The 25,956-nt window shown below is 44.3% G+C and overlaps 1 protein-coding gene across 4 annotated transcripts in view; it reads right to left on the bottom strand.

Moving 5' to 3' along the window:
* VWA8 (von Willebrand factor A domain containing 8) overlaps positions 1-25,956 on the bottom strand; it is a 383,224-nt gene that overhangs the window by 65,704 nt on the left and 291,564 nt on the right. Inside the window, exon 38 of one of the 4 annotated variants that reach the window (XM_069601243.1) lies at positions 9,059-9,133. The exons of the other annotated variants lie outside the window; for them this stretch is intronic. Within the exon in view, the coding sequence (XP_069457344.1) occupies positions 9,065-9,133 (69 nt within the window). The 3' untranslated portion in view covers positions 9,059-9,064. Of the gene's footprint in view, positions 1-9,058; positions 9,134-25,956 lie in introns of those variants that run through there. 4 annotated transcript variants of the gene reach the window in all.

Consider the following 25,956-nt stretch of genomic DNA (forward strand, 5'->3'; position numbering starts at 1 on the left):
TTCTCACAGAACAGCTGCTAATTAAACTCAGAGAGAGTGGCATGCGTGCTGAGCCACGTCAGTCGTGTCTGACTCTGAGACCCCATGGACTGCAGCCCGCCAGGCTCCGCTGTCCATGGGGCCCTCCAGGCAAGAGTGGGCTGCCATTGCCTTCTCCAGGGCCTCTTATAGTCTCCTGCATTAGCACGCGAGTTCTTTACCACCAGCGTCACCTGGGAAGCCCTCAGAGAGTGGAGGCAGGGCAAACGGACGGTCTTTGTGTATCTCCCTTCTCTATTTTTGCATCTTTTATTTTCCAGAGACTTCAAAAGGTTAACATTCAACATTTGAGTCAATTCAAGCTCAGCCAACAGACATCCACAGCCAAGGAAAAGGTTGGCCACACAAGGCCCTCTCTACCATGGCAAAGAGTGTGCAAATGCTTTGGTTCTGTGGTACACACAGTGGCCCTGGCAAGAGACATCTACTGCCACCTGCTTTTATTATTACAGAAGCTAAACGATCTTTCCTGGCATTTCCTGGCCCAGGTGATTTCAGTCTTATACCCAACCCTTGTGTTCCCTCTGAGAACACAAAATCTGTGTGGCAATTTTAAAATCTATTGTGCTTTCCCTGTCAACAGGATTCTCTGAGATGTTAAGTTGCTGGGAAAAGGAAAGTGAAGTGAAGGTACTTAGTCGTGTCCGACTCTTTGCGACCCCATGGACTGTAGCCTACCAGGCTACTCCGTCCATGGGATTCTCCAGGCAAGAATACTGGAGTGGGTTGCCATTTCCTTCTCCAGGGGATCTTTCCGACCCAGGGATCGAACCCGGGTATCCCGCATTGTAGGCAGACGCTTTACCGTCTGAGCTACCAGGAAAGCCCAGGAAAAGGAAGGGTGGGTAGAAAAGCCACCCAATCACTAGGGTAGGGAACAGCAAGGGGGGTTTTAATAAGATCAGGCTCTAAAAATGCTTGGAAGCACTGACCAGATCTCCATGCAAACACATGTAGCTTGGGGGAATTCTTTTCTGAAAATAGGAACGCTAACTGAATCAGTGTGGACAGGTTATCATAGCATCCTCCTCGTGGAGATTTCCAGCATCACACATTTTTGGCAAATGGTGTTCTGTTTTGCTTGTGTTAAAGTCAGGCTATGTCAGCAGCCATCGTTTCTTTCAGCTGTTCTTCATACCATTGTTGGTTCATCATCTTAGATTCTAGTCTTGTTTATGAAGCCATTGTCTACTGACGTTTACTCTGAGTTTCCTCCACCATTTCCTCAAAGCACATGGAGTTCTTGTTAAACCTGTGTTCTCACATCTAGCGGGACAGTCTTCCTCTGCTTCCAAAGGCCCAGCATTCTCTGCACTTTCGGACAACCACAATGCGTTAAAACCATGAACCAGAGAACAACACCATGGCACCGAGAGGCTGTAGGGAAATAAGCTGTATGCACTGCACACACACAGAGCTCAGGAGGACGGCGTACGTCGCTCACCGGCTGAGAGTATTTATGGCTCTGCGCTCTGAGGCTCGGTGGGTGAGGGGCCCTTCCAGGCTGCCGCTCCAGCTCAAAAACACCACTTGGAGTGTGGGCAAAATACACACATGGAATAACTAAAAGGGATGCCTTTATTGTGTGCATATATAACAGGCGTTTTCCCCTCTTTTAAGAATGTTTTTAATTGGAGGATAATTGCTTCACAATAGCGTGCTGGTTTCTGCCATACGACAGTGTGACTCAGCTGTAAGTATACACATATCCTCTCTATCTGGAGCCTCCTTCTAGCACAATCTCACCCCTCTAGGTCATCACAGGGCACAGAGCCGAGCTCCCTGTGTTTGATACAGCAGCCTCCTGCTAGCTATCTTTTTTATACATGGTAGTGTATACGTCTCAACGCTCCGCCTGCAATGTGGGAGACCTGGGTTCAATCCCTGGGGTGGGAAGATCCCCTGGAGAAGGGAAAGGCTACCCACTCCAGTGTTCTGGCCTGGAGAATTCCATGGACTGTATAGTCCATGGGGTCGCAAAAGAGTCGGACACGACTGAGCGACTTTAGGGCTTAGGGCTCCCTCCTCTGCTGTGTCCACAGGTCCATTTTATATATGGGCATCTCCATCCCTGCCCTCAAATAGGTTCATCAGTACTATTTCTCTAGATCCCAATATATGTGTAATATATGATATTTGTTTTTCTCTTTCAGACTTACTTCACTCTGTATAACAGGCTCTAGATTCATTCACCTCAGTTCAACAGATTCTAATTTGTTCCTTTTTATGGGTGAGTAATATTCCATTGTGTATATGTACCGCAACTTCTTTATCCATTCATCTGTCGAGGGACATCTAGGTTGCTTCTATGTCCTGGCTACTGTAAATACTATACATGCATTTTTGTAGAAAATATTTCTAGGACTTCTCAGGTGGTCCCAGGGTTAAGAATCCACCTGCCAATGCAGGGGAACATGGGTTTGATTCCCCAGCCTGCAAAGATTCACATACCGTGGGAAGATACCCACACACCACAACTTCTGAGTCTGTGCTCTCGAGGCCATAAGCTGAAAACTACTAACGCCTGTGTGCCTAGAGCCTGTGCTCCACAACAAGAGAAATCATGGCAACTAGAGAAAGCCTGCATGCAGCAGCAAAGGCTCAGGGAAGCCAGGAATAAAAAATAAAGTAAAATAAAGAAAATATTTCTTTAAGTGGTAAATAGCATTGTTGGAATCAGTGCTATAGAGGCAAATGTGACCACATATATAATCTGGCGTCAGCTCTACACTGTGAACATCCAGAGGCCATCTCGGTCATATCAGTGTAGCTCCTGGTCTTTGGGTATCACAGCAGCTCAGGAAATGTGTAGTAAATACATGAACGGCTGCATGACAGGCATCGCCACTGTGGCCACCCCAAAGCTATACAGTGGCTCTAGTGGGATCCATGCCACCAAGAATATATAGAAGCCTGGTAGCAGCTCTCCTGAACTGAAGGAGGCAAGTTAGAAAGCAGGACATTTGGGAGAGGAGAAAAGAATACCACTGAGTTTCGCTTTGCTAGACAGTTCAGTCACTCAGTTGTGTCCGACTCTGAGACCCCATGGACTGCAGCACGCCAGGCCTCCCTGTCCACCATCAACTCCCGGAGTTCACCCAAACTCATGTCCATCGAGTCAGTGATGCCATCTAACCATCTTATCCTCTGTCGTCCCCTTCTCCTCCTGCCTTCAATCTTTCCCAACATCAGGATCTTTTCCAATGAATTAGCTCTTGGCATCAGGTGGCCAAAGTACTAGCATTTCAGCTTCAGCATCAGTCCTTCCAATGAATATTCAGGACTGATTGATATCTTTTAGGATTGACTGGTTGGATTGTCTTGCAGTCCAAGGGACTCTCAAGAGTCTTCTCAGCACCATAGTTCAAAAGTATCAATTCTTTGGTGCTCAGCTTTCTTTATAGTCTAACTCTCACATCCACACATGACTGGAAAAACCATAGCTTGCTTTAACTAGACGGAGCTTTGTCAGCAAAGTAATGTCTCTGCTCTTTAATATACTGTCTAGGTTTGTCATAGCCTTTTTTCCAACAAGCAACTGTCTTTTAACTTCATGGCTGCAGTCACCATCTGCAGTGATTTTGGAGGCAAGAAAATAACATCTGTCACTGTTTTCATTGTTTCCCCATCTATTTGCCATGAAGTGATGGGACTGGATGCCATGATCTTAGTATTTTCAATGTTGAGTTTTAAGCCAACTTTTTAACTTTGCTGTTTCACTTTCATTTTAGGTTGTGAAGGCTCTTACTTTGTAAGCCATGAACTTAGAACCTCAAATACCAAAGGGCAAAATAAAGCTTTCTAATGAAATTAAGGCCAGAATTATAAGACACAAATTACATTACGTATCAGTGATACTGAGCTACCCCGTAATTGGATACAAACGATTCCTGGAACGACTGTAACTGATTGGGGGTTTATGTAATACACACGAGTTGGTCGTCTTCTCTGCTGTGTTAGTGCTACAGTTTCTTTAACAGCATTTCTCTGCCTGTTTCCTGTTTACACCTGGGAACTCTAACTCCCTTTTGGACAGAGTCCTGGACGCTGTGCCAGCAAGCTCCCTCAGCATTCGTCTCGGGGCTCCCCTCCCTCTCCTTGCACCCCCACTCCTCTAAGCTCACTCTGTACCCCCATTTGAGGACTCCCCCCAGCAGCGCCGTCTTGGGGTTCTGGGAGGCCAAGTGCAGAAGGCAGCGCAAATTTCGGGACGTGCAGCTGTGTATGTGCGGCCACGACCTGATCACCTGGCGATAAAAGGGGTCATCGAAGGGAACTGGAGAGAACATAGCACCAAGTCCAGAAACCCAGGTTAACCTGGGGCCCTGGGGCTGAACTGCGGGGAGCGGCGTGGCTGCCAGATTTCCTGTGTCCTGCCCACGTCTCCTCTGTCTCCTGTGATGTGACTAATTCTTCACGACACCTGGGAATGTTTCCATCCTGTCTCCTTCCACTGATGGCACGTAAGCTGCCAACACAGTGTGGGATTCTGGCTGTGCAGCCAGGCAAGGCAACTTAACACCAGCCTGGTTTTAAGCAACACGCTTTATAGCCCATTTTTGACTTCTTCTGACCTGTCTTAATGCCATTTGTAGGACGAGTGAGTTTAATGTAGTTAGAGAATGAGGCTGGGCATCTGTAAGGCACAGATTTCAAGTGAAGGAAAGTGCCTGAGGGGAAGGAAGCAGTGACTGAGAGGAGGGCATGTGCAGCGGAGTGGGGGCTGGCCTGCATGCGGAAGCCTCAATTCCAACCCAGTGTGGCCGCTCACTCACGGGGTCATCCTGGGGAAGTCACTCAGCCTTTCTGGGCCTGAGTTTTCTCATTTCAAAACGGAACACCAGAGCAAATTCTTTCTAGTTCTAAGTTTGGGCTTTCTGTTGCCGTCTGTCTGCACTGGGTCCTCACTGCGGTGCCTGGGCTGTCTCCAGCTGCCGTGCTCCAGAGCACATGGGCTCAGTGGGTGCAGGGCCCGGGAGTCTCTAGTTGCCGTGCCTGGCTTTAGTCGCCCCGTGGCACATGGGAAGTTAGTTTCCCGACTGGGGATCAAACCCATGTCCCTTGCAGGGGAAGGTGGATTCCCAACAACTGGACTACCAGGGAAGTCTCTGCTTCTAAGTTCTTTACAACTAGGGCCCTTGTCTACATTTATTTCAATCCTAAAGTTTAAGAAATATGAGTTGTCAGAAATTGATTTGAGTATAATGAAAGTTGTATAAAGAATACTTTGATATAATCATGCAAGTTTGTTTTTTTCTTCAAATTGATTCACTGAGACTTAAAAAAAATTTTTTTTTTTTTGAGAGGCAGCTGGAAAAAAATATTTCAATGGAAATTGGAAGACTGGCTTTTGATCTTGGTTCTGGTGAAATGACTTTGGCGGAAGTTCCTTATCTTCTCTTGGCTTTCCTTAAGCAGAAACCGAGGGGCAAGACTGGCAGAAGTGTGATGTAAGTACATCACATGGTTCTTCTGGTTGATAATGTTTTACATACTCATTATAATAATTACATAATTATTATACTCATTATAACATTGGCTTAACCAAAATTCCAGTACAAACCTATTGAGGGGATGTATGATATAGTGGTTTGGAAGATATTAACTGTGTATCTTATAGTAGGGATGGGAAACTAAAAGAGAGCTAAATCTTGAATGCACATTGTTGAGGTCAAAAGATAATGCTTAATGTGGAAAAATCAAGAAGAAACTTAAGGACATTATTTAGAGATATGGGGGCAAGACATGAATCAGCAAAAAGAGGGAAAAGAGTTTTTGCTTCTGAGCTATTTTCCAGGGCAAGTCTGTACATATATAACTTAGATGAACCTTCAAGTGCCTCTCTTTCATCCTTCCTGTCAGACTGCCTACCTGCCTGTGATAGCCTTTAATAAAGCCCCAGCTGTGATCAGGACTTCTGCTTGGTACTAAGGACACAAAGACACAGCACCCAGCTTTGCACATCGTGGAGCTTCCAGCCAGGTGTGGATCTGTGCTTGTGAATCAGCCCAGAGAGTGGGTGGAGATCCGTGCCAGGGTAAGTAAGCAGGACCTGTGAGCAGAACAGACTGGAAGGGCTCCTGAGGCTGGCTGCATCAGAGAAGATTTCCTGAAAGAGGTAACGCCCAAGAAGAATCCTGAAGGAACAGGAAGAGTTGGGAAGTCCAGGAGGCTGGGGATTTCGGGCAGAAAGAACAGCTGGAGGGGTGCTTGGCTGAACGCAGGGGATGAAGTGATCACTGACACGGACAGCCCTTTTTCTCTGCCGACGCAGCTGCTACAGCACAGGGACGATCTACCCGCATCAGTGCACACTCACTCCCGGAGGTTTATGATGATGAAATGTCTCCTCCGGGGCTTAGACGGCCATGCCTAAGTAGAATAAGCTTATCAGAGCACACCGAGGTTTACGTGAAAACCCCCGAAACCCAAGAAGTTAGAGTCACACGAACTACAGTAATAGCGAATGAGATTTGTGGGGTCCAGGAAAAAACACTCGAGTGCGTTGTTAAACACCAATGGGAAGAACCCAGAAAGGAGAGAGAATGAAGATACCCGAGAAAAAGGAGACAAAGGATGGAGCAAAATCTCTGCTCTCAGATGGGAGGACAGACTGGCCTTGGATGGGGAGGAGGGGGCACTGGCACGGCTATGGTGGTGGGCTTCTATAACGGCACCTGGGGAGCTGGAGGAGCTGCATTCTGGTAGCTTCTATTTTCTTTGGGAAGCAGGAGACTGAAACGTTGTCAGAGAATATGGGAGAGTATAGCTTGAAGTTTGGAGAGAGCAGGGATTGGTGAGAATATTCTCCAGGCAAGAATACTAGGGTCGGTAGCCATTCCCTTCTCAGGGGATCTTCCCAACCCAGGGATCGAGCCCGAGTCTCCTGCGTTGCAGGTGGATTCTTTTCCATCTGAGCCACCACGGAAACTCCATTACTATGCATTCTAGGCTTAAGAGACTTTTTACAACAGTCAACATAATTTTACAATTTCCCAACACATTCCTTTAAACGGAAGTTTTGTGGAACACGGTCACCTGTTTGAAGATTACTAAGTACATAGGAGATAGATACGCTGGTTGTGGGAAAAAAAAGATAAAGAAAGAAATCAGATGAATAAAATCCAAAACTATAATCTGGACAAACTTCAGGTGTCTGGACGTGAGGAAAGCAGTCCTGAAAATGACATCTTCTAGAGGTCATTCCTGAATTTCTCAACCAACAGCTGCTTTCATTCTCCTGGGCTCTCCCCATTCAGGCCTCCTCCACAGTGTCTTCTGTGACACAATAACCTTACTAACCCAGCTGTGGTTTTCCCTCTGCCATCCTCTGGGCACCTTAAAAGCACCAGCCCACAGCCCAGAGGCATAACTGAAACACGCAGCATGCCTTCCGATTATGTTTGCAACCCTTGAAGTGGTTTTGTACATCCAAGAGGGCTTCCCAGGTGGCTCAGATGGTAAGGAATCTGCCTGCAATGCAGGAGACACTGGTTCGATCCCTGGGTCAGGAAGATCCCCTGGAGAAGGACATGGCAACCCACTCCAGCATTCTTGCCTGGAGAATTCCAGACACAGGAGCCTGATGGGCTACAGCCCATGGGGTCACAAAGAGCTGGACATGATTGAGCAACTTAACAATAGCATATACATCCAAGAGGAAATGTTATCTGATTTATACAGATTGGCCTTATGCACGTGGAGGTAGACTCTTGGGACATCAAGTGAGCTATGTTTATAAGAACAGAGGATTTCAGCAACAGCAACCTCTCAGCAAAGGGGTGGGCTGAGCGGGGGAGCAACCGTGTTCCCAATGTGGGCCGGGTCTCCACACTGTTTTACAATTTCAAGAGGGCTCCTCACAGGCCAGCAAAGAAAATTCAAGGAAATGAAACGACTCCCTCCCCCAGCTCCTATTCTTCTTAGATACAAAAGACAGATATCTGAAGTATTTCTCAATCTGAACAAAATGGAAAAGTGACCTTTGGGTCTGTCTGCGGCAGAGCCTGCTCACGTCAGTGTTTGGAGCAGAAGTAAAGCAATGTGCAGGCTTGGGGAACGCTCACGGGGGCCAAATTTTACTCTCCCTCACGTTTCACACACCATAAATAAAGAGAAATAGTTTACCAGGCAGCGGTACCCGAACGGTTCTGAGTCACCCCAAGGGAGTGATAAAATTCTCCTGCTGGTAGACTTACACAAACCAAGATGCAATGAATTCTTTTGGATACTCCCTTTGCTCAATAAAGCTGAAAGTTTTAAACCTGAAAGATGGCTAGACTAAGAGGGAAAATAAATCAATCTGGCAAAAAAGTAATCATTCAAAGTGTGGCGAGATTAACTGAAACAGAGGAGACCCAGTTCAGTGATGGGAAAATCATATGCTAGCTAGCTAAAAACCTCCATTTCTAGCAGTTGGGCCTATTTTTAAATGCACTAGATGAACTTTGTCTAGTGATCTGACTATTTAATGCTAAATTCAGAGCTTCTGTTCACTATCCGATTTGTTTATACTCAAAATAGCAGGTAGAATACATTTCAAAGCCTGTAGCTTCTTACAGATTTAACTTTTGTTTGGTGGCAATTATTACTAGATACTGGGGCTTGAGTGGATCATTCTGGTGATGATGAAACGTTAGATTACTTCTGTCTTAAAAAAAAATATGGCCATGCTTCGGAGAGTGTGGGATCTTAGTTCCCTAACTGGGGCTCGAACCCCCACCAGCTGCACTGGAAGCATGGAGTCTTAACCACTGGACCTCCAGGGATGTTCCTTCTTATTTCTTTTTAAAGTTTATTTTATTAGATTACTTTTGGAAAGGGATATTTCCAATTTATTGAAGCAACGTATCCAAACAATTAATTGCTTTATTCTGTTTAAAGGAAAAACCCACAAAAACAAAGAGGACAAGATAAACAAGAACAGGTTAGGGAGAAACAGAATCAGTCTGAGAAGTTCTCTTGTCCAGTCTCGATCTCTGATAACCACTGAGTTTATCAACAACACTTGCACAGCACTTTTTTTTCAAAGAACCTTGCCTTGTTTTTCTCTTCCAAGATATACAAACATATTCTTAAAAAAATCTTCAAGCACCTGCTTGAAAGAACACAAAAGACGAAGGAGACGAGCAAGGGAGTGATGCTGTTTCTGGGCAAGATCTGGATACAGGGGTTGGAGGCATTTTCTGGGGGAAGGAATGTACTTAGAATGAATACCTGGAGTAAGAGTAACAGTTCTTTTAGAAAAAAAGGTAACTTTATCAATAAGAAAAACAAATTATAACTAAAATATGAATTCTATAAAGAATAATTAGTTTTCAAAGCATCTAGAGATCACTGGTGGAGAAGGCAGTGGCAGCCCACTCCAGTACTCTTGCCTAGAAAATCCCATGGATGGAGGAGCCTGGTGGGCTGCAGTCCATGGGGTCGCTAGGAGTTGGACACAACTGAGCAACTTCACTTTCACTTTTCACTTTCATGCACTGGAGAAGGAAATGGCAACCCACTCCAGTATTCTTGCCTGGAGAATCCCAGGGACAGGGGAGCCTGGTGGGTTGCCGTCTATGGGGCAGCACAGAGTTGGACACGACTGAAGCGACTTAGCAGCAGCAGCAGCAGAGATCACTGGTTTTGAGAAAAACTACAATGCTAGTCAAAGTCAGTGGATAGATTATTTCACTTTGAAACCTCTAGAAATTTAATGTTTGGGGGGTGTGCTTAGTTGTTATGCATAGCAGGTCAAGTTCGTTTGGAATTCTAAACCTTCTTAGGTGTCCTGGCTCAGCTTTTTTGTAAGGAGTTAGAATGGCTATTTACTGTGGATGGGCTATTCCTGCTGTGGTGTCCATGATTAGCTCTAAGATGGTTGCTATGCGCTTTTTATTTATTAAAAGAAAGCAATTTCCATCAATCTTGGGAGATTCTGACCATGGGAATAATGTCTCCCATGGCGATCCCAGGATCTCAGATAGCCATGCTGATTTGAATTCATACTGCGTGGTATTTGAGAATGCATTACGGGTTTATAATGCAAAGAAGACTTTCATTAAGACCCAGTAAGTGGGAAGAGTGGGGAACTATTTTCCTGGTATGCAAATGTTTTGTATAAAGATACATTCTGAACTCATAATTCTAAAATACCAGAGGGATCCTATAAAACCACATTCTACATAAAATAAACAGAAATAAAATGACTAATAACCAGTTTATCACATGACCTGCTGGATTAGGACAGTCCCTGTTAGTGTCTATCGTCTCAAAGTAATTATTAATAGCACCAGTTTCAGTTTGATACGTGGAATCACATGGTCATCCTATAATAACCAATAATGTGGATGACACCCAGCCTGTTAGCGTTTATTATTCCATCTGGGTATTGAATTAAACTTTCTTTCTGGGTAGTAATTGCCACAGGCCATACTGGGTTATAAATGTCTCACCATCTGGCAGAAGAGTGCATACATGTTTGTCTATATTTATCTATAAGGATCTGTTTATTTCAAGCCCACATTAATACCACTTTTCTGAAAGCAGAATGGTCTGAATTTTGAGATAAAAAAATTAATTTTTCAAAATTCACAAATAAAATTTCTAGTATCTGTTTTCTTACAGTGACTCTTTATGAAAACTTACAGCATAATAGATACATTTCAGCTTTTCTAGCTTCTATACACTCTGAAAGAAAGTGAAAGTGTCAATCACTCAGTTGTGTCCGACTCTGTGATCCCACAGCTCCCCTGTCCATGGGATTGCCATTCCCTTCTCCAGCGGATCTTTCCAACCCAGGGATCGAACCTGCGTCTCCTGCATTGCAGGCAGATTCTTTACTGTCTGAGCCACCAGGGAAACAGGTTTCTCTGCCAGCTGTGGCCTTAGCCCCAAATTCTGCTCAGCCTCAAGCCAGCCCCGCTGCTGCCCTGTCTCTCTGCACTCGGTTCTACCTGACTGCTTGCCTTTTCCCTTGGGGACAAGTCCATACCTTGGATCTCTTTGTTAGCAACCAGGTCTCAGTTTGACTTCCCGTGGCATGAGTCTGTGCACTGGTCCCCTGCTTCATCTTTTCTCTGGAGTTTCAGGGATCCCTTTGCCTGATCCAGAACCTCTTCTCCCTAGACTCCCAGCTGCAGTCAGCCTTCACACTCCTGGTTCTCTATTTAGCCTGTGCTCTTGTCAGTAAGGACAGACATTCAGGACTTCTCATCTTGGGACAGCTGGCACCCAGGACAGTGCCTGGGGAGCAGGAAATCTCAACAAGCGGTTAAGTGCTGAATGAATGCTGAAGCTACCTTCTCATCGCCTGGAGCTGGGGTTCCTTCCAAGTGCCCCTTCCACCTGTCTCTTTCCGTGTGAGCAGGAATGAAATTCACACAATCCCATTGCCAGCACTAGGCTCTGGGGTGGGCAGTCTGGAGAAAGTGACTCTTTTCCTAACTGATTTGTCCAGAGATGGCCCTTTGGCAATTCACCCTCCCCTTGTTGTTGTTGTTCAGTTGCTCAGTTGTGTCAGACTCTTTGTGACCCCATGGACTGCAGCACGCCAGGATTCCCTGTCCTTCACTATCTCCCAGAGCTTGCTCAAACTCATGTCCATTGAGTCGGTGATGCCATCCAACCATCTAATCCTCTGTTGTCCCCTTCTCCTCCTGCCTTCAATCTTTCCCAGCATCAGGGTCTTTTCGCATCAGGTGGCCCAAGTATTGGAGCTTCTCAATTCTTCCAATGAATATTCAGGGTTGATTTCCTTTAGGACTGACTTGTTTGATCTTCTGGCAGTCCAAGGGGCTCTCAAGAGTCTTTTCCAGCACCACAGTTTAAAAGCATCATTTCTTTGGCACTCAGCCTTCTTTATGGTCCAGCTATCACATCCATACATGACTACTGCAAAAACCATAGCTTTGACTATATGGACCTTTGTTGGCAAAGTGATGTCTCTGCTTTTTAATACACTGTCTAGGTTTGCCATGGGGCTCCCCTGGTAGCTCAGCTGGTAAAGAAGCCGCCTGCAATGCAGGCCACTGGTTCAATTCCTGGGTTGAGAAGATCCCCTGGAGGAGCACATGGCAACCTACTCCAGTGTTCTTGCCTGGAGAATCCCATGGATAGAGGAGCCTGGCGGGCTACAGTCCGTGGGGTTGCAAAGAGTCGGACACAACTGAGAGACTAAGCACAGCACTGAGAGATAAACCCAGCACAGTGGTTTATCACAGCTTTTCTTCCAAGGAACAAGTCCGCAGGCTCTGCACAGTGGCCCATATGTGCCAGAAGATCACTCCCACATGGAAATGTTTTAAGTGAGGTTGGATAAGTGCAGCTCTCAAGGAACAAACCCTGGGAGAGTAAATCTGTTATCTCCTTTCTTACTTCTTATCATATTATGTAAAATCCCAAGGATTCTTGGGCTTGAAAGTTCATAAAGACAGACTTCATCAAGGTTTAAAGATAAGAATCTTAGTATGTGAGCTGACTAACTCAGATGCTTTGTATTGGGCTATTATTCAATATATTACAGCATTTTTCTCTCCAGGGAAGTGGAGTGACTACTCTTAGCCACAGGAAAACCCTTGGAAAGCTCTTTCTGAGGATTTCCTCATATCAGCCTTCACGCAATACCTAGACACGTTGCATGTGAAGAAAAACAGTGTGTAGGGAGGTGGTCTACCCTGCCCATAGGCACTTTTCTTAGGTGATCAAAAAACATGTATTTTGTTCAGTCTTAATAAAGAGACATGTATTCCTGCTACTCAAAATGTCCTCTAACATAGTGGTTAAGAGCACAGACAGTGGAATCAATTTCCTTGGATTCAAATCCTGGCTCTTGGTACTTGTTAGTTTGGTAAGGTACTTCATTGTTAAATGAGGTTAACAACCTTATAGGGATGTGTCAAGAAGGGTTAATATGCATACTCACTGAGAACAGTGCCTGGCCACACGAAATGCTATATGTGTTAATTATTTAAAGTGAAAGTGTTAGTCAATCAATCATGTCCAATTCTTTGCGACCATACAGACCATCGCCTGCCAGGTTCCTCTGTCATGGGATTTCCCAAGCACGAATACTGGAGTGGGTTGCCATTCCCTTCTCCAGGGGATCTTCCCGACCCAGGGTTTGAACCTGGGTCTCCTGCATTGCACGCAGATTCTCTGCCATCTGAGCCACTAGGGGAGTCCAAGTGTTAATTATTATTACTATTTTATTTTCTGAGTGTGAAATAGACACTGCTTAGTACAAAATACTCTTTGTTTTTTTTCTTCAGTAGAGATGAGCCAAATATCTATCAGATTAATATCAGCACTGGGAAAAAGTTAACTCAGGATTTTAATCAAGAATATTTTCTGAAATTTAGGCTGAGAATTCTACACTCTTATAATAACACTCCTCTCTCTTATAGTAACTCTTACAATAACACTATAAGTCCAGTCTTATACTAACACTCATGATCTGCTGTTCATTCATGACCTCGCACAGGAAGTTCAATGTTGCTGCAAGTATTACAAACACCAACCTGATGTTTCCTAACGCAGTGCACACTCTGCCCAGAATGCGGCAGCCCCTTTATGGCTCTGGCAGCTGGAATGAGAACTTGACGACTTCTGAGCTCCTGAGAATATGTTTGCTCAAAGCTGCAAAACATGGGGCCTAAAGGGGACTCAAAACATTTCCAGCCGTACGGCTGCTCCAAATAAGACTTGAGAGGAGTGGATACCTTAAAACATGAGAATGGAAGAGGCTGAAGCGCCAGGGAAAAGGCAGGTCTTTGCCTATAATTTTCAAGTTAGGCTTTGCTCTTCAGTGTATTTCACTCGTTCACTAGGATTTCTCTCTCTTGAAATTAGATACCATCAGACGTGCACTTCCCATTTTCTTTATATTCTCCTGAAGAATATATTCATCTGGAGGAAGAAAGGCATTTCCAAGAATGCAGAGAAGAGAATGTGTGCTATTTTTACCCTCTCGCTAAAGTTCTGAAAGAATATTCCTGATTGCTATGTGCAGAGTTGAACCATCTTGCTGCTGAGAAGAATTCATTCATTCATTCACTCAGTGAGCATAAAGAAGAGCGTCTCCCTGTGCTCGTACCAGGCATTGGGAAGAGTGTGAACAGTACACCCTGCCCCCTGCCCCTGCCCTCATATTGCTGACAATTCAGGCACTTCACATACTTTACTTTTAATACTCACAATTCTTCATGTCAGGCATGGTTATTTCCACTTTGCAAGCCAGGAATCAAAGACCTAGAGAAGTTAAGTGACTTACTGTCACACAAAATGATCTGGTGATGCTAGGATTCAAATTCCAGTCCATCTCATTCCAAAAGCCACGCTTATCAGATTCTTACTATATCACACTATCTTCAAATAATAAGTGTGGGTTTTTTATTCTTACACTTTTTCTTTTTTTTTTTAAACAAATGTGTTTTTGAGAGTTATAGAATTCAGTGTTTTACAAAGCGTAATATGGTTCAAGAAAGCGAGGAATATTTTTGAAAAACAATCACTTTTTCCTTCTTAATATATATCAGATTTATAAAAAGCAATATTGGTTATTTGGACAATAGCTCAATGGGCAAGCATCTCTTCCAGAAGGTTAGTAAAATATAATATTGATACATGGTCTGAATCGGTTTTATACCAGCCCATCTTGAACATGACCAGCAGACTTAAAGCCTGCTCTATGGTACAAAGCTGATGGTGTCACTTGCTGGACGTAGGATATAAAGCATATGACACAATGAGATCCTGTTTCTTCATCTGTAAAATGGGGGTATCATTGCCTGTCACATGGAGAGCTACAAAGAGTAAATGGAGGATGGCACAGAAAGCTTATCAGTGATGGACACACTTCAGTCCCTTTCCTTTGCCCCACATAAGACACACTAATCCTACCTCCATTTAGCATTTACAGACAAAAAATACCTCCATTGGAAATATCCCAGAGCATGAAGATCACTGCCTTAGATGCTCTGCTTGTGGTACAAACTTATGTTTCCCTGGTGGCTCAGACAATAAAGAATCCGCCTGCAGCGCAGGAGACCTGGGTTCGATCCCTGGGTCAGGAAGATCCCCTGGAGAAGGGCATGGCAACCCACTCCAGTATTACTGCCTAGAGAATTTCATGGACAGAAGAGCCTGGTGGGCTATAGTCCACGGGGTCGCAAAGAATCAGACAGGACTAAGCAACTAACAGACTTATGGTACAACCTAGATGGAAAGAAGCTCCTAGGTACATTTTTCTGGATGACTCAGATTAAGGGTGATTATGACATTACTTTGCCGACTAAGGTCCGTCTAGTCAAGGCTATGGTTTTTCCTGTGGTCATGTATGGATATGAGAGTTGGACTGTGAAGAAGGCTGAGCGCCGAAGAATTGATGCCTTTGAACTGTGGTGTTGGAGAAGACTCTTGAGAGTCCCTTGGACTGCAAGGAGATCCAACCAGTCCATTCTAAAGGAGGTCAGTCCTGGGTGTTCTTTGGAAGGAATGATGCTAAAGCTGAAACTCCAGTACTTTGGCCACCTCATGCGAAGAGTTGACTCATTGGAAAAAACTCCTCCCTGCTGGGAGGGTTTGGGGGCAGGAGGAGAAGGGTACGACAGAGGATGAGATGGCTGGATGGCATCACTGACTCGATGGACGTGAGTCTGAGTGAACTCCGGGAGATGGTGATGGACAGGGAGGCCTGGCGTGCTGCAATTCATGGGGTCGCAGAGTCGGACACGAGTGAGCAACTGAACTGAACTGATGAAGGGTCTGAATGGATAATCCCTAAGCCTCTAGGATTCTTTCACTTATGCAAATTAGGTCTCAGAGTAAGGGTGATTATAGAGGGGTTTGAGTGGATAATCCCCAAACCTCAAGGATTGTTTCACTTATGCAAATTAGGTAAGGACAGATACACATACCAGGGCGTACCCGCTGGCTCAATGGTAAAGAATCTGCCTGCACTACTGAAGACACAGGAGAAGCAGGTTTGACCCCTGGGTCAGGAAGATCCCCTACAGAAGGGACTGGCAACCCACTCCAGTATTCTTGCCTGGAGAATCCCATGGACAGAGGAGCTGCAGTCCACGGGGTTGCGAAGAGTTGGAACACAACTGAAGCTACATAAAGAACAGCAGCATAAAAACACACTAACACACAGAGTATATCTACAGAATGATGTAATCGAAAAAAAAAAAAAAAGGCAAGCACATGTGTTCATTCAAGACTGTTGTTTGAAATTCTCCTCCTGAAAGCCCAAGCATTTATTTCATTCATCTGATGAACACATGTTTACTGGGTGTCCAGGGAAGTGCAGGGCACTGTGCCAGCACTGCGCATCTGGTGATGAAAAAAATAGCGATGCTTCTTCCTTTCAAAATCAGTTTTGAAGTCACATGTACAATCAGTCATATTATTTATTGATAAATAAATATTACTCAGATAATTCAGATAGGAGTGGCGTTTATCACAAAACTAGTTCTGGATTCCACCGGCCAGGGGGAAATGTCATACGATGTATGTCGCAGACAATGTACACAATTAGCAGAGGGGCTCTTTACTAACATAGTATAAAAGTACCTCTGGGACTTCCCCGGTGATTCAGAGTCAGATCGATTCTGATTGTTGTGACTGTGATTCAGATTGTTAAGAATCTGCCTGCTAATAAGCAGAGTACATCATGAGAAACGCTGGGCTGGATGAAGCACAAGTGGAATTAAGATTGCCGGGAGAAATATCAATATCCTCAGATATGCAGATGACACCGCCCTTATGGCAGAAAGTGAAGGACTAAAGAGCCTCTTGATGAAGGTGAAAGAGGAGAGTGAAAAAGTTGGCTTAAACCTCAATATTCAGAAAATGAATATCATGGCATCCGGTCCCATCACTTCATGGCAAATAGATGGGGAAACAGTGAAAACAGTGACAGACTTTATTTTGGGGGGCTCCAAAATCACTGGAGATGGTGACTGCAGCCATGAAATTAAAAGACGCTAACTCCTTGGAAGCAAAGTTATGACCAACCTAGAGAGCATATTCAAAAGCAGAGACATTACTTTGTCAGCAAAGGTCTGTCTAGTCAAGGCTACAGTTTTTCCAGTAGTCATGTATGGATGTGAGAGTTGGGCTATAAAGAAAGCTGAGCACCAAAGAATTGATGCTTTTGAACTGTAGTGTTGGAGAAGACTCTTGAGAGTCCTTTGGACTGCAAGGAGATCCAGCCAGTCCATCCTAAAGGAGATCAGTCCTGGGTGTTCACTGGAAGGAATGATGCTGAAGCTGAAACTCCAGTACATAGGCCACCTGATGCAAAGAGCTGACTCATTGGAAAAGACCCTGATGCTGGGAAAGGTTGAAGGCAGGAGAAGGGGACGACAGAGGATGAGATGGTTGGATGGCATCACTGGCTCAGTGGACATGGGTTTGGGTAAACTCTGGGAGTTGGTGATGGACAGGGAGGCCTGGCGTGCTGTGGTTCATGGGGTTGCAAAGAGTCGGATACGACTGAGCAACTGAACTAAACTGAATGCAGGGAATATGGGTTTGACCTCCGGTCTGGAAAGATTTCAGATGCTTTGAGGCAACAAGCCCGTGTGCCACAACTATGGGCCTGCTCGCCTACAGCACGTGCTCCGGTGTGAGAGAGGTCACCGCGGTGAGAACCCTGTGCACGGCAGGTAGAGAGTAGCCCCCGCTCTCTGAACCTAGAAAACCTGTGCACGGCAACGGAGACCCAGCGTGGCCAAAAATTAATTAATTAAAAATTTAAAAAGTACCTCTGGACTCTGTAGCCCCAAGCAGTGTCTCAGGTTTCCTGAGCCTGATCACTGCTAATTATGATGATAAAAAAAAGATTCCCCTTTTTAGCCTTGGATAAAATCCTATCCAAATAATTCTTCTGAAGCTTGAGATTACATTACTTATCTCATTCAGGTTTAAAAAATATTTCCAATTTTTTTCTGCCAGTAACCAAGCCCTTTTCCCCAACGGGGAAAGACCTTGATTTCTGAAACAGTTCTTCCCTTGACATTTCTTGGGGGGTGGGCATTATTTCCCCTGAAAAGTAAACAAGGGAATAAAAACAAGGTGACTCAAAGGATGAGGAAGTATGTTTTTCTAGAGAACAAAAGATCCTTTCACAGTATGTCAAAGACTTAACTGTGAACTTTCCTGAATGTAAACACTGTTCAAATGGCAAAAGGAATTTCATCTATGTCTATAAAAGTTCCTGCACAATAGTTCTTGCTTGAAGCTACATTTGGCAGTCAGTAAAATAATCTTTTTCTTCACATGCTTTGCATACAGACCTACAAAAACGTTTTTATTGTCTCAGAAGTGATACAGTTATAATTACCTTTGTAATAGCAATAATATCACACAGATCAGAGTACTACTAAAGGCAAGTCATGTCATAAATTGCAAGCGACATCATTTATGCCTAGAGTCTTCATGAATCAAGAAATGTTTTATGAGAAAGTTTAAAATATTAGGCTGATGCTTTCCATTTAGCAAAAAAGTTTCAAAGTTATAGGGCACTAGAGTTTGAAAGATTTTTTAAAAACTGAGGAACAGCTGATTCACAGCGCTGTGTTAGTTTCAGGTATACTGCACAGTGACTCAGTTACACACACACACATTCTCTCTCCCATTCTTTCCCTTACAGCTTATTACAAATGAGAATAGTTCCCGGGTCTATACTGTAGTAAAAGCAGACTTCGTTATGATCATAGAAGACAACTATTAATATTTTAAACTGACAGAAATTATGAGATTTCAGTAAGCTAAAACATTTAATTTTCCTACTTTAAAGTTTTATTCTTTCTAAGTCTAGTTCTCAATAACTAAAAATTGATGCTGGTAATTATGTTGATAATATTGAATAGGGCTACATGCTACAACCAAGTTATATAACTATTACGGAAAGGCAGAGGTCTTTCCTTACCCATCTGCAGATTTTGCAGACATCCTATGATCACCGTCACCAGCCCAAACCCCACTGCAGCCAGATGCTGGGGTTCTTTCTCTCATCATTAAGGAAGGATTGCACAACTGCTGGAATATGAGGAGGAGCACAACTCAGGGTCAGAGGATGTTGAGATTTCCTTTTGGGTTTTCTATTTCCAAACACTGAGCATGAAACGAGACTCAGATGTCCTCCAGGCCCCAGTGTGGCCGGGCTTAGTGTGCATCTGTGTGGCATCCCCTCCTCCGTCCCCTTGCACGGATCTGGGCAACATCAGTTCTTTCCAATCTCATGGAATGAGTGTGTCATTCAGTCAGACTGATAAAGGAGCTCGTTGCTCCCTCGGAGTTCCTGGGAGAGTGGAGGACACAGAGGAGCTCTTGAATGACCTATCCCATGTGGGGGAACAGGATACAGCACTGAGAGAGGGCGATGGCGTCTCTGGAGACCACCCCTGGCTGGAACGGGCCCAGCGAGTCTCCTGGGGGCGGAACACGAGATTCCACATTCTGGGAAAGGAGAGAGGCAGGCAGAGAAGCCACAAGGCTCATGCTGTAAAAACAGTAAGCAAGGATGATTCCAATGCCCTCTTCCCCAGTTCCATTCCCCAAGGAAAGGAAGAGTCCTAAAAACATAGAACTGCCTTTTCAGCTGCTGCCATCAAGTATATGTACAATCTCAGATATGTCACTTAATCTTTCCAGGGCTCAGCTTACTCACTGGGGTTACCTTGTGATCTCTGAGGTACCTAAAGTTATTAATGATACCTAACATTTGGTTGTTGGTGTTCAGTCGCTAAGTCGTGTCCGACTCGTTCTGACCCCATGGACTGTAGCCCGCCAGCCACCTCCTCCTCTGGGATTTTCCAGGCAAGAATACTGGAGTGGGTGACCATTCCCTTCTCCAGGGGATCTTCCTGGACCAGGGGTCAAAACCACATCTTCCTGCATTGCAGGCGGATTCTTTCCCACTGAGCCACCAGGGAAGCCCTGCAAATATTTACTGCGCGCTACTATTTGCCATATGCTGAAATATGCATGGGTCATGTATATCAGTACTTGTCATACACTCTACCCATGGGTTATCTCAAGTTTTATCACTCCCATTTAATGTGAAGAGCCTGAGGCTTGGGAACGTACAGTGAGTTGTTTGCAGTCACACAGCTGGTATGGAGAGGAGCCAGGATGCAGAGGCTGGTCTGTCTGGTTCCAGAGTTGGTCCTTTTATGAGTTATGCCAGATTTCCCCCATTTCATGATTTTCACCATAGTAAACAGGTGTGAGTCATTTGTTTAAAAAGAAAAAAAGAGGAGCCATTAGTTCGGGACCGGAAGAATGGACTGGATATGATCCACAGCTTCGCTCCTCGTAGGAGAGGAAGTTTGGCTCCTTCCTTCGGCTCTTGTCTGCCGTGTCTCTCTTCCTGGCATCTGGCAGGGTGGAACTGCCCATCCGACTTGGCAAAGACCAGGTCATCCCCTGGGCTCCGTTTCCCACGTGTGCCATCACTGTGTGCTAAATGCGTCATAGGCTTCCTGGTGGCTCCCACATTGGTGAAATGAGCTGATTGGCTTATGACTTGTCTCCTTTAGGGAAATCTAGTCGGTCTGTTTCTCTCTGCTCTACCTCTCCCGTGCCTGTGCCTGACGGGGGAGGTCAGGCTGGGGCTTCTGCAGGTGTGGCTCAGAGTCTAAGGGAAGGAAGCAGGAAGACCCACTTTGGCTGCCAGGCTTAAGTCTTGCTTTCTCTTACTACTCCTGCAATGAGAGTAGATGGGTATGAGGCAGAAGGAAGATGGGCCCCCCCCAAGGCAAAGCAACCGGAGATTCACTCTCTATTGACAGAAACTCCAAGACAAGAATAGCACGGCAATTAAGGCCAGGAGGCTTAATTTCTACATATTTCTTGCTCTCGAAGTCAGGAGACAGCCCTGACAGCACATGCGCAGAAAGGCCCCTTCGAGGCCAAAGGAGAGTGATGCCAAGGGATGTTCTACCCAGATGCCTTTTCGGTAAAATCCATCTTGGCTAAGAGATGCATGCAGCACACATGGGAGAGCCCTGAGACACACCGATTTGATACACCTGAACCAGACAAAGCAAAATGATTGGCCAAAGGAGACCCAGAAGAAACCCCCATAAAAGCCATGGTGAACTACCCTGAGGGCCATGACTCGGCAGCTCAGAGGCTCTCCCTGAGTCTGCCTGTGTGTCTGTCCGTAGGTACTGTACTCTTTTTCCTCCCAATACATACTTGACCTGCTCCACTACTTTCCCTCTTTGTGGAAATTCTTTCCTGCAAAGCCGAAGGGCCAGGACCTTTGTCACTGACCACTGGTCTGGTGGCTAGCATCTGTCCTTTCCTTTCCCAGTCCAGTCTCTGGCTGGGAACCAAGAACTGCCCCAGGCCACTGCACCCGAGATCAGGTACTGGTCCATTTACTAATAACCTAGTATATACACATTGGTACTTGGTGTCCCTTTCGGCTATATTTCTTGTGTTCACTTGGTTTGGAATCCTGCGGAGGCAAGGCGTAAGCAATAGGTAAGACATTCCTAAGTCCTAGCCTCATATAATCTAATACCCTTAAGTTCTCAGGTTGCCTATAACAAGTACAGAGCCTGAGTTAGTGACTCAAAAACTGCCCACAAAGGAAAGTCCAGGCCCAGATGGCTTCACCATCGAATCTGTTCAGATATTTATAGAAGAATTAATAGCAACTCTTTGCAAGAATTGTTATAAGAAATACTTTTCAACTGATTCTATGAAGCCAATATTCTGATACCAAAAATCACAAAAAGATATCACAGGAGAGAATACTACAGATCAGTATCTTTCATAAAAATAGATGCAAGAGTTTTCAACAAAATAATAGCAAACTTAAAACCAGCAATACTGGGCTTTATCCCAGGAATGCAAGATTGGTTTCACATGAAATTCAATTAATACAAAACACCATATTAATAGAACAAAGTGGGGGGAAAAACACATGAATTACCTTCATAGGCTTCATAGAAAGCATTTGACAAAATTCAACACTCTTTCACGATAAGAACACTCAGTAAACTAGGAATGTAAGGGAACTCCCTCAAACTGATAAAGGTTATCTACCAAAAAAACCCCACCGCTAACACCATGCTTAATGATAAAAGGCTGACTTCTCTTCCTTGATGAGTAACAAGACAGGGACGCCCATGCAGCACCAATTTAACACTGTACCGAAGAGTCTAGTCAATCAGGTATGAAACGGAAACAAAAGGCATCAAGCTTGGAAAGAAAGAACTAAAGCTACCTCTATGTGCAGATAAAGTAGTCTTGTACACGTAGAAAGTCCTAAGGAATCCACTAAACACCATCAGAACTAATAAGTTCACCAAATTTGTGGGATACATGATACAAAATAAAAGTCAATTGCGTTCATATACAGTAGCAATGAAACAATCTGAAAATGAAATTAAGTTCTAATTATAATAGCATCAAAAAGAGTAAAACAGCACAAAACATATTCTCTAAAAACTATAAAACATTCTTGAAAAAAATTAAAGAACACCTAAACAAATAGGGCATCCATGACTATGGATCAGAAGACTTATCTTTTAGATTGTTCTATGGCCTGAATGTTTCTATTGCCCCATACTTATATGTTAAAATCTTAACCCCTGATGTGAGGTATTAGGAAGTAGGGCCTTTGGGGGGTGTTTAGGTCATGAGAGCTCCGCTCTCATGAATGGGATTAGTGCTTTTATAAAAGAAGCCCGAGAGAGCTTGACCCTTCCTCTACAGAGGACGCAGTGTGAAGCCTCGGCTATGACCCAGGAAGAGGACTGAATACTTGACACCACTCATTGCTGGATTAAGTGGCTGAATTTTCTTTTTTTTAAATTATTGATAATTTGTTAAATATAATATATACCAGAACTAAGGAAAAATAAGCATGAGGAAAACACAGTCCCTGGCTTCAAATACTTAAACATGTTGTAAAAGAGAGTAAGATGAGATAATTTCACAAAGAATTCAAGGCAGGTTGTGTAAGGACCACATGAAAGGTATAAACCTAGTGGGTGGAGTCAGGAGCGGATGGGCTGGGGAGGGAGCATCTGGCACGGACTTCTGAGATTGGATGCCTGTGACCCGCAGAAACAGGGAAGAGGGAGTGAGAGAAGCGAAGTGGAAGTCACTCAGCTGTGCCCGACTCTGCAACCCCATGGACTTGCAGCCCGCCAGGCTCCTCTGTCCATGGAATTCTCCAGGCCAGAATACTGGAGTGGGGACCCATTCCCTTCTCCAGGGGATCTTCCCAACCCAGGGATTGAACCCAGGTCTCCCACACTGCAGGAGGATTCTTTACCAGCTGAGCCTCCAGGGAAGACCCAAAAGGGGTAGTGGTGGAAGGGAATGGGCTGCAGATGGCAAGCAAATGCTAGCAAAAGTGCGGGGGAAGGCAAAAATGGGCTGTGTCTGGGGAGGAGTTTGGCTTGGGTAGAGTGCAAGCTGGGTGTTTGTAGGCTGGGGCATGCTGTGGGGGCTCTGGGTGCCAGGAAGAGTGGATTGTATTCCACCTTGGCCATGGCACAATTTCTGAAGATTTCTCATCTAGGGAGACATGTTCAGAGTTGACATTTAAGAAAATTTGACTCAGCAGTCTATGTAGAATGGATTAGAGCAGGAAGACTCTGAACCTCAAGCAAACTTCAATTTTTAGGTAAAGATTAGATATTGTAATGTTTAGGGTAACTTTTATCTTCATATACTCAAGAATACTATAAGGAAATGCTAGGTAATCAGCAGGTATACATGAATTAGAAGAAAAATTTATGAGTTATAGTCAGGCAGATAATCATATTATCTGTATTTCTGGTGGGATACCTCTACTATGTACATGTTTCTTTGTGAATAATTTTGAGTAGAGCAAATTTTTTTGATTGCTATTTTGAGTATTGCTAATTTTTAAAGTACTGTTACTATTTAATTATGAGGTTATTTTTTCTTTCATCCTATCATTCCCAAAGATTTGCTGTTAAAGAGGGGGTGCTATTTTTTCTGCTGAAATGCACTTTCAACTTTGTAATGTCTATTAGCGGTAAAACAGAATTCATTCCCAGTTACCAGGCTTACAACAGACCACAGAAATTTAGAGCTGAAGGAAATACAGTATATCAGAGTGCATTATGCATGCACTCGGCCTCATATCTCAGAAGAAAGACATTCTACCATGAGCGGTTGCTTGCACAAGTTAGAAATAAAATTAGAATCATCCTACAATCATCAGACCTCTGCAAAACTGGTTGGGACAGGGAAGAATCTAATTCCTTGGACTGTTCATCCTACTCAATGTAAGTTATGGTCAAAGTGTCAACTTCTCCTCCAATAAAATGAGTTACTGTACATACTCAACATGTGTCCCCAAAATATCAAATTTAATTCAACAGCTCTTTATGAATTTTAAAATTAGTTCCCCATGCTCTATAATTGATTCTACATTTACTATACAGATGTATGCTAGTGAGTAATAACACTTCACATTCATATACTACTTGTCAGTGTGCAGAGCACTTGAACACATGTTATCTCATTTGGTTTATACAGTTCTGCGAGGCAGCTGCTATGATTAGATTCATTTTACACATGGGGAGATGCAGCTTCCAAAGGATTAAATGGCTCGCCTACAGTCACTGGATACAACTGGAAATTGAACTCAGTTTTGGCTCCCTAGTTCACAGGTGTTCATTCTGCAGCCACAAACCAACACGTGTAGGAAAAACTAGGGAGTGAGAGACGTATTGCCATTCGGTCCTTTGCCAATCTAGGCAATAGTCAGCGAGTGAACAGTGGACTCACAGAAACAGAAGATTCAGCCTTCTGGAAAACACCGAAGGAGCTGGCAGCTTTTACCATCCCTCTGAAGGACCTCACAAAAGCTTTAAACGACCAAATTAATTACACATCCATGTACTGATTCACTGATTTATCAAGAATTTATTGAGCTCTGACCAGGTATCAGATGCCCAAGCAGATGCCTAAATGGGACATGAATTCTGCTCTTGGGAAGCTTGCCTTCTGACACACATCAAAGTAAGAGACTGCAGTGTGACCAGGGCTCGGGGATGCCATGGAGGGGTGAATTCTGATGCAGGTGGGCAGGTTGGTGCCATCTGCTCAGCCTTAAAGGATGACACAGAAGTGAGTGATGGGCAGTCCAACCAGACAGGACAACATGAGCATGAGGGAAGGTACGAGGCATGGAAATGAATGTTGCTGTTTTAAATTTTAACTAACTCACTTACTTTAGGCTGTGCTGGGTCTCCGTTGCTCTGAGGGCTTCTCTCTAGCTGTGGTGGCTTCTCTTGCTGCAGAGCACGTGCTCCAGGGGTGCAGGCTTCAGTAGTCGTGGCCCGTGGACTCAGCAGTCAGGGCCCCCAGGCTCTAGAGCACAGGCTCAGCAGCCGTAGCGCACACAGGCTTAGATGCCCCGAGCCACATGGGATCTTTCCAGACCAGGGATTGAACCCATGTCTCCTGCATTGGCAGCAGATTCCTATCCACTGGACCACCAGGAAAGCCTGGAAATGCATGTTTAAGAGCTGTGTGGAGAGCTTCATTCTCCTCATTCTTCTGTGACTGGAGAATTTGCTTTGTCACTTGTAAGATGCATAAACAATAAAAAACACACTGGACCAGACTGGATTTTTTCCTCCAATTATTAATATAGTTATGTTGCTTATTATTGTGACATAAACTTCATATAAACCCCAAAATACATACTTGATATACTCTGAGATTTGTCAGAGGTCATGCATATAACTTGGGGAGGAAAAATATAATTTTTATCTTTTATACCTAAATAATTTTTTGAGATGTTTGTTTTCCTTCCTTTCTTTTCCTTCCCTCTGATTTAAGCAGATTTCATTTTTAAATAATTATCTCAGGGTAGGTATGTAACAATGCAGAAAGCAGAGGTAGATTATATCTCTTTGGTTC

Source organism: Ovis canadensis, chromosome 10 (assembly GCF_042477335.2).
Source record: "Ovis canadensis isolate MfBH-ARS-UI-01 breed Bighorn chromosome 10, ARS-UI_OviCan_v2, whole genome shotgun sequence".
Lineage (NCBI taxonomy): Eukaryota > Metazoa > Chordata > Mammalia > Artiodactyla > Bovidae > Ovis > Ovis canadensis.